Source organism: Hippopotamus amphibius, chromosome 9 (genome assembly GCF_030028045.1).
Source record: "Hippopotamus amphibius kiboko isolate mHipAmp2 chromosome 9, mHipAmp2.hap2, whole genome shotgun sequence".
In the NCBI taxonomy this organism is placed as follows: Eukaryota; Metazoa; Chordata; class Mammalia; order Artiodactyla; family Hippopotamidae; genus Hippopotamus; species Hippopotamus amphibius.
The window spans coordinates 49045053-49065225 of NC_080194.1; the positions used below are offsets into that span (position 1 = coordinate 49045053).

At 32.0% G+C, this 20173-nt stretch overlaps 1 protein-coding gene across 2 annotated transcripts in view; it reads right to left on the reverse strand.

The window, feature by feature from the left end:
• Positions 1–20173, reverse strand: part of DYNC2H1 (dynein cytoplasmic 2 heavy chain 1) — a 332321-nt gene that overhangs the window by 246254 nt on the left and 65894 nt on the right. For both annotated transcript variants that reach the window (XM_057747706.1, XM_057747705.1), the window contains 11 exons: positions 18655–18854; positions 17566–17830; positions 16072–16279; positions 13519–13648; positions 10388–10543; positions 8502–8761; positions 7382–7628; positions 4767–4918; positions 3627–3771; positions 2139–2241; positions 1407–1574 (listed from right to left, as the gene is read on the reverse strand). In XM_057747706.1, the coding sequence (XP_057603689.1) occupies positions 1407–1574; positions 2139–2241; positions 3627–3771; positions 4767–4918; positions 7382–7628; positions 8502–8761; positions 10388–10543; positions 13519–13648; positions 16072–16279; positions 17566–17830; positions 18655–18854 (2034 nt within the window). The remainder of the gene's footprint in view (positions 1–1406; positions 1575–2138; positions 2242–3626; positions 3772–4766; positions 4919–7381; positions 7629–8501; positions 8762–10387; positions 10544–13518; positions 13649–16071; positions 16280–17565; positions 17831–18654; positions 18855–20173) is intronic.

Sequence of the window (20173 nt, forward strand, 5' to 3'; positions counted from 1 at the left end):
CACTGAAGAGGACATAGAGAAGACAATCACATGAAAATACATTCAACTTCATTAGCTGACAGCAAATGCAAAATAAAGCCACTATGACATATCAATACACACTTATTGGAATGGCTAAAATAAAAAATAGTGATGTCACCCAACGCTGGCAAAGGGGGTGCAATTGGATCACTTATGTATGGCTGATGGGAATGTAAAATGACACAGCTACTATAGAAAACAGTGTGACAGGTTTGTTTTTTTGTTTTTTGTTTTTTAACTAAGCACCATTCAACCCTGCAACTGCATTCCTGAGCATTTATCTCAGAGAAACGAAAATGTCCACATAAAAATCTGTACATAAATGTCTATAGCAGCTCCCCTCCTAATAACCCCAAACCATAAACAACTCAGGTGCCCTTCAACAAGTAAATGGTGAGAGAAATGGTAGCATATCTAAATACCTACTCAAGAACCTGCATATATCTCCAGAGAATTATTCTGACTGAAAAATAAGACTCTTGAAATGGCAAAATTAAATACAGAAAAGATGGGAGGTTTCCAGGGGATAGAAGAGGAGTTGATCCATTTTAATTGTATCAATGACAATATCCTGGTTGTGATACTGTACTATAATTTTGCCAGATATTACCATTAGAGGAAAACAACTAAAAACATGTGTGCTCTCTCTCACTCTCTTAGTTCTTACAACTGTATGTGAATCTACAATTACCTCAAAATGAAAAATTTATTTTAAAAAATTTCAAAGTAACTTCCTCAAAAAGGAATTGTCTCTACTCTTCTACACCCCTAATATCCAGCATTTATCCCAAATATATTCAGAATAGTTATATTAATTGTAAAACACTTCATGCTCTATTGTATCTACCAGTTTAACCATCTACTTGCATAAATCTTGGTGGTACCCAAACACATTAGCAATATTTATCCTTGTAAACAATGACTTTTATATCTGTATCTGCCATTAGATTACAAGTTTCTTGAGCACAGGAATGTACAGTATCCAGTTTATTTTTAAGTCTCCAAATTTAATTTTTTCTTAATAAATTAATATTCCACTATGTGAAAATCCTGAACTACTGTTTCTAAGAAAACAATTATCATCAGTATATTCTGTTAGGAACATAATTATTGAAATCTAGCAAAAAAGACAGAGCAGCTTCTTATGGTAAAAACACTGAAATTATCCAAAGTTTCGGGGTTTTCTGTTTTATTTTATTGAAGTATAGTTGATTTACAATGTTGTGTTAATTTCCATTCCATGGCAAAGTGATTCAGTAATACATATATAAATTATCCAAAGTTTTAGTTTGTTTAGACATATGAGATCATGCTATCAGTAAGAAAAATAATTTTAAAGTTCTCATAACACTTACACATTTACATAAACTCTGTAACTATATTACCTGCCATATTGTCTAGTACATCTGAGCCCCAATCTCCTTGAAACACTGATGTTAAAATGCTGTCAAATAAATGAAGTTCCTTTGCACCAACAATTTTGTCACGAAATAAGCGCCGCGCCTCGTATGCTACAATTTCTAATACGTAATCTACAGGATGGTTTGAGGACCCTAAAAAAAGGCAAAATTTTCTTTAATTATAATAAAATTCAAATGATTTAAAAATGGCCTGTTTCAACATAATATTAGAAAGAAATAGATAATGAGAATCTACATACCATAATTTTGGCATCAGATAAACAGAAAAAAGGAAAAAAAAGTTAAAATTCACTTTGTAAATGAATTGGTAAGCTTTTTTGATTATTTAAAGGATATGTTAAATGCTATTATCTCTAGTTATTCAATTAAAAATATCAACCCCCAAAAGCATATTAAACACACTTTGGCTACAAAGAATAACGATTACATTTTTTCCCAAATCAAGTTTTAATAGTGACAATCATAGCTTAGAAGAGGAAGCATAATAAAATATTATAATTTTAACATCATGTTTAAATTTAACATTAATATGTAAATTTAATATTAACATTGTTTTACTTATAATTTTTAAAATACTATAATTACAATACTCATTTATCTATTACAAATATAATATACAGCATAAATATACACACAGACACACTGTGACATTCTAAAGAAAGACAAATGATTTGAAATCATAAAAGCAGAACTTACCTCCTTCTAAATCATATCTGAATAAGCCAAGAACCCACTGGGTAAGGATGCAAGGAGTAAAGAAATAGTGGCTATAATCATCAACAGTAAATTTGGCCCGCACCTGAAAAAAAACAGTAAATGATCTGTCTACTTTCTTAAATATATAATCATGCTATAAATTTTTCAATCACCTTAAATTCATAGGAATGTCAATTTCTACCAGTGGGTAGAACTGTATTTCAATATTACTGATTTCCTTAAGTTATCTTGTATACCATATTTCATGGATTTAAAAACATTATCTAAGAGAGGTTGTTCATAAATTTCAACAAACTACCAAAGGTTGCCCATGTTAAAAATAAAATGAAAGGTTAAAAAGCCCTGCTAAAAAAAGGAATTCAAGGAAAGCTAACCTAAGTTTTATAAAATGGTAGTTATAATTCCAAGGTGCTCACAGGTGTACGACAGATCCATTTTATAATGGTGAGACCCACAGAGCTATCTTATGTTCAAGAAGTCATTGAACTTTTAACAAATCAAAGCGCCACAACTCAACATATAACCAATGAGTGAAGAGCCTGTCCCTTCCCCTCTACAGATGGAGCCACTGCTCTTATTCTGGCCTTGACTGCCTAACATTCAAATTAATTTAGAAAAATATGGCTTTATCTTTCCCCACTTCCACTCCAATACTATAAAAAGCATCTTCCACAAACACTTCCATAACTTTCACATGCTAGTCCCTTTACCCAGGAAGACCCTCTTTTATATCCAGCCACTCTGTGCATTCCTCTTCATTTTTCAAAACTTAGACCACATTTCATCTCCTCTTAAAATCTACCACACACAACAAAGTTATTCACTCCCTCTTCCATGTTATCTCTGTAACTGGTGCATATTGTTACTGATAGACTTATTATACTCTATTAATAGTTTATTTATATGATCAGGTCCTTCATTACTGTGCACTTCCAGGGAAAAGTGACTCAGTTATCTTTGTGTCCCTAGAACTAGCACTGGAAAAAGAAGGTACTCAATAAATACCTTCTGCATCCTTAATTCCTATTTTCAAGTACCATCCCACTTTATCAGAGTATTTTAGACATTGCCTCACAGATAAGAGGAAATAAATAAACATCAAAAACTACTCTCGGATTTGAAGCCTGGAAGACAAAAAGTGATAGAAGTCAGGAGAAAGACCTAGTTTTGGAAAGAAGATGAACCCCACTGTAAATATGCTAAATCTGAGCTCAAAGCAGAATGACCATCTACCCACTGATTTAGTCATTCAATATTTATTGGGTGTCTATTAGAAATTGTATCAGAAGTTACAATAATGAATAAGGCACACACAAGCATCTACCCTCACAGAGTTACTCTCTAGTAGATAAGTATAATAAATGACAGAAAAAGAAAGCCTGAGCATCAACACAGATCAGGATTAAAGGTAGCCCTTTGGTAGTGACACCAATAGACATGAAAACTACAATATAAGTGAATATATACCTGTTCATACACTTGTACCATAGATCCTGCTAAGAGAGAAATTTTTGATGATGAGCCCCAAATAGAATGATTCTTCAGATTTTTATGTAGAACTGGTTCCAAATATGCTCCATAAATTGTCTGTAATTGCTCTCTTTCTGGGTAACTAAAAAAAGGCATATAAGAAAGAAGTTGAAATAAATCAATATTCTAAATTATTCTTTTAATGTTAAGTTACAGCAGTGGTTTTCCAACTGTGAGGCCTAGATACCTGCAAGGTTTATGCAAGGGCTAAGACCAGGCTCACAGTCCCTATTCTTACTTCAACTAAATCAGATCCCTAATTATCTGCTGTCAAATACTAAGGATTCTAATAAAGGATTCCAATGAAATTACTTAAAAACATAATCGTTTAAAAGACCACTGATCTTTAGACAGGGCAAAGGAAAATTCTGCTTAAGGAAAAGCATTTTTGAATTAAGTATAGTCTGTACAAAGAGCAGTAATCCACCTTAGAACTACAGAAGTAGAAAACAACAAATAAAATCAACCTGTTTCTCCCAAATCAAAGTGTATTTCAATACAGCATAATTGGTGGCTGCAACATTTCTAAAAAAAAGAATGTTAATAGATGGGGGCAGTTTAGCGTGAAAGCATAAAAACAAGATTTTGTAAGGCAAAATATAACAGAGGACACAGTGTCATACAATTCGAGTCCATATAACAATTATGGACCCCGGAGATGGATGCGTATATGAGGATTAATATTATAAGCCACTAAATGACCTAAATCTACCTTGTTCAGATTTAAACTCTCTTTTTAGTCATCTTCATAAAATTTGATTGTATTTTTGTTTTATATAACCCATAAAACATTTAAATCTAAAACCCACCATTCAGATTCCTGACACTGACATTCAGAGATGATACAAAGCAGTTCTGTTTTAATTCCAATATATAAAAAGCATTGACTAAAGCCTTTATCACCCTAAATTACTGCCTACAGTTTAGGAAGGGTAGGGAAAATATAATATCAGGGCTTAAGTTTGACTATTTTTATATTCTACATTTTGAAGTAATATCATTAATACATACCTTTCACAAAATGCATTATATGTCTCCCCAAATGAAAAAAATTTTTTATAATACAATGATACATACTCTATAGCACAAAGACGAACAATAGAAGTAAATCTGGTAGTAAGCTTATGTCTTCCCAGTCTTCCTCCAGCTGACATAGAAGCCACAATTTGAATATTTTCTAAACCAACCCATTCCAAATTTTCATCATAAAATCCTTGATATGTCAATACCTATTTGAAAATAAATATATTTAAACATTTTATGCTGAAGGTTTTCTAATCTTAAGATATTTTACGTAAAATTCAATTGTTTTCAAATGCAGTCAACATCCTCTAACTCAAAAATTTAAGACTGAAATATATTGGGTTGGCCAAAAGATTTGTTTTTTTCCATAAGATGGCTTTAGTGGTACTTCGTTGTCTTTAACTTCATTTGAAACAATTCTGTTAGACTGTATGCGACAGCTGTCATAACACCACGCATTAAAAAAAAAAAAAAAATTAAAATTGCTGAATTTTTGTGCAGCCATTTTAATACTGAAGGTGGAAGATTAAAAAAAACCATTTTCAACATATTAGCTTTATTATTTCAAGAAAGGTAAAAATACAACTGAAACCCAAAAAACAATTTGTGCATTGTATGGAGAAGGTGCTGTGACTGACTGAATGCGCCAAAAGTGGTTTGCGAAGGTTCATGCTGGAGATTTCTTGCTGGATGATGCTCCACGGTCGGGAAGACAAGCTGAAGTTGACAGCGAACAAATTGAGACATTAATTGAGAACAATCAATGTTACACCACTCGAGAGATAGCTGACATACTCAAAATATCCAAATCAAGCGCCAAAAATCATTTGCACAAGCTTGGTTATATGACTTGCTTTGATGTTTGGGGTTCCACATAAGTTAAGCAAAAACAACCTTCTTGATCATATTTCTGCATGTGATTCTCTACTGAAAGTTAATTAAAACGTTCCATTTTTAAAACAAATTGTGACGGGTGATAAAAAGTGGATTCTGTACAACAATGCGGAATGGAAAAGACCATGGGGCAAGCGAAATAAACCACCACCAACCACTACCAAAGGCCGGTCTTCATCCAAAGAAGGTGATGTTGCGTATATAGTGGGACTGGAACGGAGTCCTCTATTATGAGCTCCTTCCAGAAAACCAAACGATTAATTCCAACAAGTACTGCTCCCAACTATACCAACTAAAAGCAGCGCTTGATGAAAAGCATCCAGAATTAGTCAACAGAAAATGCATAATCTTCTACCAGGATAACATAAGACCGCATGTTTCTTTGATGACCAAGCAAAAACTGTTACAGCTTGGCTGGGAAGTTTTGATTCATCTGCTGTATTCATCAGACATTGCACCTTCAGATTTCCATTTATTTCAGTCTTTACAAAATTCTCTTAATGGAAAAAATTTCAATTTCCTATAAGACTGTAAAAGGTACCTGGAACAGTTCTTTGTTCAAAAAGATAAAAAGTTTTGGGAAGATGGAATCATGAAGTTGCCTGAAAAATGGCAGAATGTAGTAGAACAAAAGGGTGAATATGTTGTTCAATAAAGTTCTTGGTGAAAATGAAAAATGTGTCTTTTATTTTTACTTAAAAAACTGAAGGCATTTTTTAGCTCACCCAATATTTTTACTTAAAAACCAAAGGAACTTTTTGGCCAACCCAATATTTTAAATTAGCATTTCATTAAAAATAATACGGTTCAAGATTCTGTGTTTGATGTAAAAAACAAACTTATGGTTACTAGGGGGATGGGGGATAAACTGGGAGATTGGGATTGACATATACACACTACTGTATATACAATAGATAACTAATAAGGAGCTGCTGTATAGCACAGGGAACTCTACTCAATACTCTGTAATGACCTATATGGGAAAAGAATCTAAAAAAAAGTGGATATATGTATATGTATAACTGATTCACTTTGCTGTACAGCAGAAACTAATCCAACATTGTAAGTCAACTATACTCCAAAAAATTTTTTTAATTTAAAAAGGACTCTGTATTTAATTAATGTTAGCTGAACTCTCCTCATTTTTTAAATGCTTTTTAAATAAATATTAAAATCCAGATGGTAGTATAAATCCACCAGCAATTATCAAAATAAAAGTGAAAGAAATTAGGAAAAATATAAGGAAAATATTTTGGGTTTTTTCTATAAGTATTTTATTATATTCTGCAGTTATATAGAAAAGCAAAATATGAACTTATGTGAGTATATTAAGTTCCAATTTAGAATTTAGAGTTTCTAATGTGATGTAAATCACATAAAGAAATATCTTCCCCACTGACTGAGGAAGTCTAACTCCCTCACAAGAATGCATACCTAAAAGAATGAAGCAAAAACTTCCCCAAGTCCAGCACCAACCCCAGCTTCTACTTTCCTCCTTTTCTTAGGAATAAAGGGTAGGTAAATAGTGTAGGGTAAAGGTTGTTTTTACTCTTTCTGTCATATATCATCTCGATGTAATACTAATTTCTATATGGAGGAAGACCAAAGAAAGTCACCCTGGAATAAGAGTGAGATGCTTCTAGAGTTTAATTTCCACAACACATGCCAGATAAAACTGGTCCGAAGGAGGAAAACAGATTTTCTATCTCTAAAAAAATTTAATGAAATTAAATTGTTTCCAATTATATCAAAACACTTCAAGTGATAAGACCCACCTGTTGTAGGAAAGCTACCAAAGTACTGGTTCCCCATTTATCAAGCTTGGGTAGGTTGATATCTTTTAAGTAGAGAACAAGTCTCTCACAGTCTTTTGGTCTATATACTCGACCAATATTAGTACTGATTACCATGCAAGTCTGGCTCAGTTTCTGCAGGAGATGCCGAGAAGTAGTCTGTGCACTACAGTGAACTGTAGCAATCTGAGTGGACCGGAGTTGGGAAAAGGCATACCTGAGCAGCATCCTGTGAAAGATATAAAACGTCTGACTTTGTAAATGCAACCAACAAAATACTTTTCATATTCAATACAAAATTTGTACTTTCAATTATTTCAGTTTCTAAATTACTTATGACATTGTTTAAGGAAAAAGTGGTAAAAATAGATATGGTTTCCATAGCTATCCATAGTTACTACGGTAGCTTTCTAAGTCTTAAACTGGACAAAAATAAATTCACATTTTAAGACATTCTTTGGACTCTTTCAGAAAAAAAAAAAAGTTCACAGAAATAATCTGAAAAAGTTTTGAAAAACTTTGAAAAAGTTCACATAAAAGGCACTGTTTCCCCACAGTTGAAGGAATGATTTTAAAATATTAAGTTCTCCAAGTTAAAAAAATTTTTCTATGACTTTATAGAATTGTTTAATTATTACTAGAAAGGTGAAAATGATAATCCATGTTTCCTTTATTTCCAGAAAACTACACTCAGGAGGCAACTAAAAATAGATGGGATTTCACTGAATTAAAAGCAATTTTTAAATAGAGTGCTAATTTCAAGATTCACTTTTTTTTGTAACTACAGCATACAGTGGTCTGTGACAGTCTACCAGTTATTCATCTTTTGTTGTGATAGTATGCACAGATTGTTTTTAAGAGCATCTTCTCAGATTTCTCTGATTCCGTTAGAAAACACATAACTTGGCAAAAAAAAGGACACATTTTTCTCTATAGTCATATTATTTTTACGAGTAGTAATAATAAAAAATCCTTCATGAAAATGTAAAGCTACTTTAACAACAACAAAAAAAAAGGTAACAAAAGCTGTTAAATCATTTTAAAACAGGAGAGAAGCATAAATTCATAACAGGCACCCAGATTAACATTTTTCTGCTCTTACCCTTTGCCACATCCTTCTGGTCCAACAAGAATAAATGGCTGTTTAGTATCAGAACTTAACCAAGGTTTGAAATAATCTAGACCTCGTTGCATGTCAGGAGTCTGAATGACTGGAAGAGTTTGACTATTACTGAAATCATCAGCTGTCAAGTTTTCTGGCTTCTTCAGCACGTAAGATGCTAATCCTCCTCTACTCGAGTCATAGCAGGTGTCCATTGGTTTGTAAGGGTCTGGAGGAGATTCTCGTGCCCAGTTAAAAACCTTAAGAGGAAAAAGTTGTGATAGGTTTTCATATACTTCAGAGTATGTGAAATTTTCACTCTTTAAAGTAAATGCCCCAAAGAGAATCATCTTACTTCTAAAAAATAAGAGATCACATACACTAAACTTAATAAATATTCTAAATAATTACAGCAACATTTTACCTCAAATATTACTCTCTCAATGAACATTTAAGCAAATAAATAAAAGTCATCTAGTTCACACATACGTTGTATAAACATATTCAATTTTTAATGGAGTTCTTGTGAACACTAAATTACAAATTACACAATGTAGGACTCCTAGACCCTTCATTTCCAGTACATTTTGGTACTGCCCATTCCACTGTTACCACCACTGCTCTCAACTTGTTCTTCTTTCTAACACTGAAAACTGTTATATGCATAGATACACAGCAAAGAATTAGCCCCTAATGCCACTCTTGAACAGCTTTATCCTAAACTTTGGCAAGAAAATGTCTCTTTAAAAGCAGCATGCAATATGACATTGAGTGCTAACAATGAGAAGCATTTGGTAACAGAGGTAATAGAAAGAAAAACAGAATAGAGAAAGCAATAAATGGTGGCATCAATGAAACAAAATGATAAAAATGCAGAAACATAATGTGGAAGGCAACCCAAAGGAGTATGTGTTCAATTATTTCAACAGAGGTCAACAGGAAGAAATTCCTTAATATGTAGAATCTAGTTTTATAAACAACATGGCTGAAATACACCTCTGCATTTAATAAAGAAAAGATTTATAATGATTACTCCATCTAAGCATTCCTAACTGCTAAAACTCTTCTGGTTAAAAAAAATGATTAAAAATATGTTATTTTAAGATTAAAAATGAATAAAAACATTATATTCATAGAGCTAAGTAGGTTCAAAAATATCTAACAAAAAAGATACAGTCCAAACTTTAGCCTATTAAAAATTATTTTATAAAATTTTAATATCATAAAATACCATAAACTAGTTCAAAGAAGAAAATAAGTATACATGTACCTATGTACTTATACAGATGGTCCCCAACTTTACAATGGCTCAACTTACGATTTTTCAAGTTTACAACAGTGCAAAAGTGATAAGCATTCAGTAAAAACCATACTTTGAAATCTGATCTTTTCCTGGGCTAGCAATAATACAGCACAATACCTTCCTGTGATGCTGGGCAGCGGCAGTGAGTAGCAGCAAACTGCAGTTCTGCAGTTCACCATCAGCCACATAATCACCAGGGTAAACAACCATACTGGTTTTCAATTTCTGTATAGTAGTCAAGAAATTACACGATATTTGGCACTTTGTTATAAAATAGGCTCTGTGTTAGATGATTTTGCCCAACTGTAGGCTAAATGTACATGTTCTGAGCACTTTAAGACGGGCTAGACTAAGTTATGATATTTGATAGGTTAGTGTAGTAAATGCATTTTCAACTTAGGATATTTTCAACTTATGATGGGTTTATCTAGATGTAACCCCATCATAATTTGAGGAAGATCTGTATATAAATGCATTATTATTGTATTAAATGCATAATTTCAAAATTTTAAAGTTCTATACCAGGGGTCAATGAAAATTAACAAAAAATGTTGACTAAACATAGGCTTTAAATTTGTATTACCTCTTTGGTGAATTCCAGACGTGACTTCATGTTCAGATTTCCACCAAGCCCCCTTATGAGATTAATAATAAATTGATCATGATGTCTACATTCATGTAGATGTGACAAACCATTCATCACCGTCCCAACCAAACTTGTTTCTACCACATAGTCATTCTGTTGATTAAAATGCATGTTACAGACAAAAGGAAAATATTAACCAGTAAATTAGAACCATACACAGATTGATGTTTAGTTATCTTTTCAACGATTATCTTTAAATTTATCCCCCTACTCAAGCTGTAGAAAGTTTAAATTGCAACTTATATATATATAAACTTTGAAGATAAAAAGTAATCATAAAAACACAATTGTGTATTTGCAGCTGTAAGTGCTGGAGTCCTCAAATAGATACAGTTCCTCTACTTCATAAACCTGAAGAATATTTAAAAAAAAAAACGTAAATCAATGAACATTGGTCTAAAAATAATAGTTCCTCCTCTCCTCTTGCTGATAAAAAAAAAAAGCTAGAGGCAAAGGCTAGATTAATGGCTCTTGACAAGAAAGGCTAGTAAAGGTAGGCTTAAAAACAATTTGGAGCTTTCTCTCTACACAAAATTTTAAAATGAAACTTTCGGACTCAGGTGGTGTAGATGATTTTGATCTTGTGGACCTCTGGGGCCCTGTGTAACTGCCAAGGCATCAGAAGGGGAAAGGGTTCTCATTCTTTCTCTAAGTATTTGCTGAGAACCAATTACGCGTTAGGATCTGTATGTGGTACTAGGTATTTTTTTTAAAAGGTGAATTAAACAGAGCACTTGTTTTAATGGAAGTCAAGTATAGTAGAGGAGCCGACTAACACATTGTGGTAGAAACTACAGAGCAGAGGAAAAGAATGTTTTGAAAAAAGATAACTCAGATTGAGGTCTCAAGGTCTCTTTGAAAAAGGTGACATTTAAGCTAACATTTGAAGAATGAGATCCATGTGGCATGCAGAAAGCACAGAATATGCGATGGTAAGCCACTGGCATAGTTAAGGAATTAAAAGAAACTTATGCCTGAGAAGCAAAGGAAGAGCGGTTCAAGTCAGAGAGGTAGGCAAGGGCCAGAGTATGTGGAATTGTGTAGCCCATGGTAAGGAGTGCAAATTTTATTTTCAATGTCTTTAAACTTTAAGAGAATAAAATGACCCAATTTACATTTTTTTAAAAAAATCTCTCTGCCTGCATAATAAATATTTCTCAAAGGATGGAGAAATAGGAGGAAAAATGGGAAAAAGGGAGGAGATAGGTAGAAATCTAGCAGCTTAGGCCATACTAAGAGTTCTAGGCTTTAAAGGCAAGATAAAGGAAACCTACATATTTTCTTCTAGATTGTCTAATTTGCTAAATACAAGAAAGTAAAGCTCTAGTTAGAAATAAAACCAGCACTTAATTAGAGCATTCATTATGGTATATGTCTCAGAATCTGAACATGGTGAACAAAGCACAGAAGAAAGAAGGAACACTCAACACAAAAAAAAAATTTCAAAAAATAACTGGGACCTGACCTCAGCACAAAATCAGTTTATTTTCTAACTGAATCTTTGGCATCCACTCTATGGTATAATAATCTTATCCTGTCATCATTTCTATAGTCACAAACCCCTTTTAGTCAATACATTCTATCTAGTGTTATATGTATCATTCTAACACTGACAGAATGCAAGGAGATGACCTCAAGGTATTTGCATGGGAGAGCCTTATTAAGCTCTGTATGTTTTACATTAATGAAATAATAACACAACTACTGAAAAGGTGCTACAAACACAGGCATCAGGTATTTTATTAAGCTCATATACTCTCATTCACTACTCTGTTATTACCAAACTTTGGTTCTGGGGATACAATAAAGAGTACAACAGGCTTAGTCCTTGCCCTCAAGGTGCTTATAGCTGAATGAAAGCAATTATAATATAGTTGAAAGACACAGTACATTGCTTCAGAAGAACAAAGGGGTAGACAGCTCAGTCAGACTGAAGGCTGGTGGGAGTGGTTCTTCCCTGAAATCTCCAGAGAAACCTATCTCATTTGCGTCATTTCCTCCCAAATCCCTATTCCTCCATCATTTAACCTTACAAAGTCAGAAAAGAAAAAAGTTTAGAAAACTAAAGTGAGATCACCATTTCTCTATATGATTTGTTCAACCCCAAAGTACTGACCTCTAAATCAAGTTCAGATTAACAACCAGGTACTTTTTAAAAAACTCATTGCTATCTATCTCCTCTATTTTTATATGTCTATGTTTTTTATAAAAGCAATGAGGGATGAATTGGGAGACTGGGATTGCCAAATATACATTACTAATAAGAAAAGAAATCAAATTGTACACTTTAAATATATGCAGTTCATTGTATGTCAATTATATCTCAATAAAAGTTATTAAAAAAAGAAAAAATAAAAAAATAAAAGCAATGACATAAAAGAAAAACCAAGAAAATTTGAAAAAATCACATAGGATACATGAATATTGTCTTCTTTGCATGCTAAACATTTATTCATGCTTCAAATTCAAAATTAAATGTGAACTTCTTTTTAACACTCTCCTAGAAGGCAGCAATACTCTCTTCATCCTGTTATACTGTGATTATCTTTTTACATGTCATTTTCCTCCATGATACAAACCCTTCTCAGGAAAAGGGACTGTCCTCTTAATGTTCACCTTGCAAAGTCTCGTCTAGGGCATCTATTAGATGTTCAATAAATTTTTGTTGAGTAAACAAATGTTTTCATAATATTATAAATAACTGACCATTCTGTCTCTACTTTAGTATTAATCTGTCATTATTTTTAGCATGATACATAAGCAGATATGTATTGACAGAGTAAAATTTGACAGCAAGAAGGTTTTGCTAGTAAAACTTAAAGAGGCATTCCAATATTCAAGATTTTTAGGTAGCAGTGCAAGGTATCATGGATGAAAGAATTAGAGTGTTTTAAGACTAGCATAATTAAAAGTTATATCATGAAAACAGTGGGATGGCAATGGAGACATCTACCCCTCACTCCACTCCCATCTTCTGTCAAGCTCTACTAAAAGGCAGTTAAATGTAAGCAACACTCAATCATTACACTTCTTGCCTAAATAACTGTGAAATATCATAATTATCTTACCTGCTTTAGAACCCATTGTAAAGCCTTTTCAAAATAATCCCCAATCCAATTTTCAAGATTATTCCTATATTTAGGAGGCTGATTCCTTAACCAAGATTTTATCAGAGAATTAAGATCCGTCTCTTCATCACTGAAACACATTAACAAACGTAAGAAATTACTTGGGAAGAAATTGTGAATTTACCTTCAAAATAAATTTCTGCTCCAATAAACATCATTATCACATGTACTCTATCTGCTACTACACAAGAGTTCACTTTAGTTACTTCTGTATATGTATGTGTGTATGTATTACATCTACATATATACACTCATACAGGTATATACACATATATGTCATTTTCTATAATATAAAGCAAATTAATTTCACCTATATCATTATAAATATAAATTAAAGAAGAATTACACATCTACAAGTTAGCCAAAAAGTGGTCTAAACCCTTCCTACCCAAAAGTATGGTCTACAGAATCCGAAGTCCCATCCCAGACCTAATGAAGCAAAATCTTCACTTCAACAATATCCCTAGGTGATTCAAATGCACATTAGACTTCAAGTTGCACTGCATCTTAATGTAGATCTTTAAAAATACTTTTTCTTTTTCTCTATACCCAAAAAAGCCAACTATCTAAATTCCCATGCCACTAAAACTCGAAGATCATCCTAAAGTAAAATATATTTTTTTAGCGAATCACTTAATTATACGAGTAACATCCAATGATTGAAATTAAACATAATATTGACATCTTATTCAAAATTAAGTTACATATTTATAAAAATTATACTAAAAATAACTCATAGGTTAATAATTTTAGAAGTAACAAGGGCTCACAATTTTGTCATTTCTCCCATCTTCTACCAGTGTTTCACAGCAACACGAGTAAATACTGAGCCCTTGAATTTCTCCTCCCACATTTCTATCCATTTTAATGAGGAAAAGAAAAAATGAAAGGATCAAAGGTAAATATTTAAATTACATTAGACAGGCCCAAAACAGACAAACCAAAGATGCTGAACTCCTTCAGAATAAAGACTTTGTTGTCAGCAGTACCTCCTCAGTGTCTATGGCAACTACATTTCTTGATTTAAGATAAGTTATCAGTTATCCCAGCAAAATTAATTGAATTCTCTTTCATTATTAAAAGGTCCTCATTTGGCCTATTACATAGCAAGTGCAAATATCTGCTGAAGAAATGAATAAAAGCTAAAATCAAGGTACTAGCTAATCAAAAAGCAACTAAAAATAATATGTATTTGTATTTTTCATGAAATCATATATATTCATTATGCCTCTCACAAACAATATCTGGTTCACCAACAATTTTCAAATCCTCTACAGCAACATGTGGTCTTTTTTTTTGTGATAAATATCAATGGCATTCTACTTACCCCTTATTTCATTTATATTCTAGCTTATATTATATTGCTGTTCTATTTATTTTATCTCCTCTATGTGAACGTATGCTCCATAAAGACAAGCCCTTCATAACTGTTAGCTTTACTCCTTCCTTGCTGTCTCTCCTAAAATGCGTAACTTAATGTCATGTACATAACAGGCATTCAATAAATATTTTAAATTTTAGTGACAAACTTTCCTTTTATCCTATATTTCTCACAAGACTGTAAGGATACATTGAATAAATAAGATAAATTGTGTGAGATACTGCTACAAAAGCTATAAACTCAACGCTATATTATTTTTTAAATAATTAATACCTCAAAATATTAATTAGGAGTTCATAGCTAGTTTAATATAAATGTTTCCTACAATATTATCAAAAAAGTAAGTAATTAATTTTGGAAACAATCTGAATCAAATTGATAATATTACCATGTGTCATATAACATCAAAAATGGTTTCAAATGATTCTAAAACAGTAGAGCACTTTATATAGACTGATAAATATCAAATTCTAAAACAAATTCAAATGGTAAAAGTGAACTTTCTAATTACTCATTTGAGGAAATGAAATTGGCTCCAATGTCCATGTGCTAGTATGTAACTACTATATGTGAAATCTAAAATTAGTTTGTTATTCATTTTTGCTCTTCAAACCTCTTCCAAATACACTGAAGAAGAAAGAAAATATTAAGGAGGTTTCCAATTTATAAAATGAAAGATTGGGCCACAGGACCACTTAAACTTAGGTTAGCTCTAAAATTCTATGAATCTAAGATTCCATGATTAAAATATTGCCACTTAGCTTGAAATTATTAGCCTCTAGCTCATAAGCAGTATTCATTTCTCTAAATTCGATCATAATATTTAAATAAAAGTTGTAGAAAAAAAAGAAAATATATTAAATACTTGCTATTTCATTTAAGAAAACAAAAAATATTTAGTAATTGTGATACAACTACACTGATGAAATAATTCAACTGCAATAAACAGGGACTCTCTAAATGAATTAAAACCTAACAAACAAAAAAAAGTTAACAAAAAATGAGGAAAACAAATACTCATACCTTACTCATACATCACTTATTTCACCTAGCTATGAAACTAAAATAATAATCGAAGAATATTCTAATACAGTGTATGCAAATGCTCCTACCTGAGAAAGATCATTCCCATTCTAGATATTGTGGCTGGTGAGGCACAACTTAAATCATGAGTTTCAAATACAAAGTTAACATTTGGGCCAAACTGAATCCTTTCTCCACTGGGCATAGTGAGTAGTCGATTATCATCCAGAACAGAATTCAGAGATTCTATCCATTCAGGGTCAATATCACCATCACAGATTATCCATGAGCTGACATCTATTTTCAAACAAAAAAAATAGAGATAAAAATAAATGCAATAATAATAATTAAAAATTAAGAATAAAATAATTATCTCTTATTCTTTAGAAGTAAGTTCCATATTATTTTATATTTCTGAAGCAGAATGTAAATAACAAAAAGTTGAACAAGTTGAAATTTTTCATGTGAATTTATACTACAAATTTGTGTAGAACCCATGAGCAATCCTGGCTCACTTGGCCAAAGACTTAGTTATATATTTTGTGATAAGGCTCTATTTATCTATGAACATACAGAACTGGAATCTCAGTAAAAGAAAACGGTTTGCAAGACCTATTTCCACAAGCTTGTGAGATATTCTTTATACTTTTGTCTTCTACCATGTCAATAGAATGTATGAATGCTTGCTTTGTAATAACACTTTTAGAAAATATGAGAAACCTACTCTTTAGTGTCCTACATGAGAAATAAAAAATATACCACTATCAAATTTCTTTGATATATATAAAAAGGTAACCTCAAAGGAGAGAAGCAGCGAACAAGTTATGTACACAAGTCTTTCCAAAATAAACCTTTTTTTAACACATCCTTCCTAAGATGAAAGTGGTTGCAAGTTGTTCTTAGACCTTTGAAACAATTTCAAAGAGGAAAATATCACCCATAAGAGTATGAGAAACAAGTACAGCTGTATCTGGTTTTTACTTAGTGTGATATTATCAACTACTGAAAATCCCCTTCTGATGTCTTAAGACATTCTAAACCTTTCATTCACTGGCTTAGAAAAACAACTATTACTTAAATTATGACCTAACAAAAAGTAGGGAGTCTTCTCAGATTCCGACCAAAAATTCTGTTAAACACCAAGCCAAAAAATTTAGACCAGGAAATCTACTACTTTATGACTTAAATTTTCAAAATTATTGAAAGCACTGTATTCAAACTGATAAGTCTGCACACACACACCAATTTTAATCCCAAATAAAAATTTGTCATCTTTCTTATTTATGAGGCATTATAATATCAATTCAGCAATCAAAGATATTATCTTTATTCAGTAAATTATTCTAGTTGTGAACTATAATTCACTCAGATTACTCTGAGTTTCTATTATAATAAAAGTTGCTACAGAATACAGGTGAAAATGATAGCATGTCTTCGGCCCCTCCAAACTAAAATATCAATATAGATCACTATACAGCAGTTTATGGTCATGTATAAGACTTGAAAATGATAGCATTACAGACAAGTTCTATCATCCTCTAAAAATTATTAAGCAATCAATGAATCACACAACAGGGACCAACCTTGAGGTTCTCGAACTACTTGGCGAGCACTATTTGTCAAAACACCATCAGACCATTCCCTTGTATCCATGTCAATATGGCCTAATAATTGATGTCTAGGCATAGCTTTGGGATTCATGGTATATTGTTTTACCACTTTGCCAATTTTACAAAGTGCTGCTCTTAACATTCTCCAAAGAGTTGATTTTCCAGCACCACTTGGACCAACAATAACAACTCCCATCCTCTGGCATAACTGTTCATATAATTCTAAAGCCTTCTTGACCTAGTAGAAAAGAAACATGTTCATATATGATTTATAGAGTACAATCATACAGAGTTCTGCTCTTATTCTATAACAGTTCTACTTCAAACACATAAGTTAAGCTTTTTATTTCTTCAGTGGAAGAAAAAGCCTTAAATAAAAGAATTACTAAATAAATCAGAACATATTTACAATGTGATCTTTGAATTCATATTTATTTAAAAGAAACAAGTATGCTTTCCAAGTTATTTGACAATACAATATGTTCACTATTGTCTTCACTCACTCATTCATTCAAATAAAATATATTCAATATTTTATTCACTTTGCTAATTCATACATTCATTTATACTCAGTCTCTCTCCAAAAAAAAAAACCCTCCTGAGGAAAAAGTGTTCATTTTGAACATGCATTTGTGCTACATAAAAATACTTACTAGAGTGAAGTTCTCCTAAGAAACTGTCAAAGTTAAACTAAATCATACATAATCAACTATCAAAAATACATATGATGGATCCAATATATGCCAGGTTCCATAACAGGCATGAGGAATAAAATGGTAAAATAGATATGGATCCCACCCTTCATGGAGACTCCTGTTTGGTGGGGGAGACTCAATGCTAATCAAATATGCAATTAAATATTAAATATATATATATAACAAGGGTAAGGAAAAGCACATAGCAAGGGGACCTAATTTGGACTTGAAAATTAGGGAAGGCTTCCATAAGTAAGATTTAAGTTGAAAGATGAAAGATAAGTTGGAAGATAAAGGATGAAGACAATTAATAAAGAATTAACTAGGAGAAAAGATCAATATATTATGAAGTCTTGTTGATAGTTACCTGATTAGATATGATTTCATAATTGGCCTCCTCAAACACTTGCTTTAATGCAGCACTCAGTTCATCATACTCTACTTCTTTAAAGTCAATTCCAGGAAACACATCTTTAATCAGTGCATCAAACCGAGTGCAATCAGCAAATGTAAACTTTGACATTGTATTAAGCCTCAGTGCTTGTACCACAATATGACTTTCATTAACTAGAGAAAAAGTTTCATTTTAAGATTATTAGTTATGAATCTAATGACTATAAAAAGTTTTTAAGTGCCTTGATATGCATTACTAGTAATTACATGATACACCAGAATTTAGTAACATTTAAAGATATATGCTATCATGTGAATTGGCAAGCTTACTTAAGTATCTTTTAGCTGCTGAAAAACAAGTATTACTGAGTTACTAACTCTTTTCCATAGGATTTGAATCCCAGGGTATCCGGACTTTAATAAATAATAAAAATAATTACCATATTTATTTGCATAGTGCTTTACTATTCTGACATAATCCTTATAACAACTGTATAGAGTACGGAAGTATTTCTATTATTATTCCAATTTTACATATGAGAACATTAAGTCTCTAAGGGTTTAAATGACTCATCTGAGAGAGCTCAGCATTAAGTATTATAGCTGGGATTTAAACCCAGATCAACTAATTCCAGATTTAGGTATCTTTCCAAATATATCAGTATATTTGCCTCCCAAAGATTTTTGTCCTAAAACTAACAAACTGAGCAATAATCTTTGATCAGCCTTGCTCAAAACTAATTCATAAACCTATTCCTAAACCAAATGTAAATACTAATACTGCCAGATTCTTATGTTTTCAAGGATATTAGCTACTAATTGATAAGACACCAATATAAAGGCAAGAAAGTATTTTTAGTCTGGTATTTCTCTATAATTGCTAAATATTCCTAGGTTTAAATATATAAAGAGTCTTGGCTGCACTAGAGGTTATTTAAATCACTGAACTCATAAATAAGCCGTCTTTATTTACTACAGATACGGTTTAAACATTTTATAATAATCACTAGAGAGAGACAACTGAAAAACGGTAATCTAACAACAAATAACTATATCTGCCCTGGCATATGCCAACCTAATAAAAAAGCTGAAGTAGTTTCCTTTTTTAAGATGTATATTTTAATCATATAAAGTCTAAATAGTTAATTTCATGTGGTCCTCTTTCTTATACTACCATTTTCATGGTATTTTAACTTAATTTTTAATAGCAACCTAGAAGCTGAATATTCAGCCTTTCATGAAGGCACACATCAATGGGTGGCGTAATCACTTACTTCACATAAATGGGGAAAAAAGTATAAAAAAATATGCATGAATCCATACTGATCTGAATAAGTGATTTAATAAATACATCAATGGGGAAGAAGAGACAAATCTTCTTCACAGAAGAGTTTCAAATAATATATGCAGATACTTGCCCCTCTAAGAGGCAGAGCTTAATCCTTGCCTCCCCACCTTGAAGGTGAGCTAGATTTAGTAACTGGCTTTCAAAG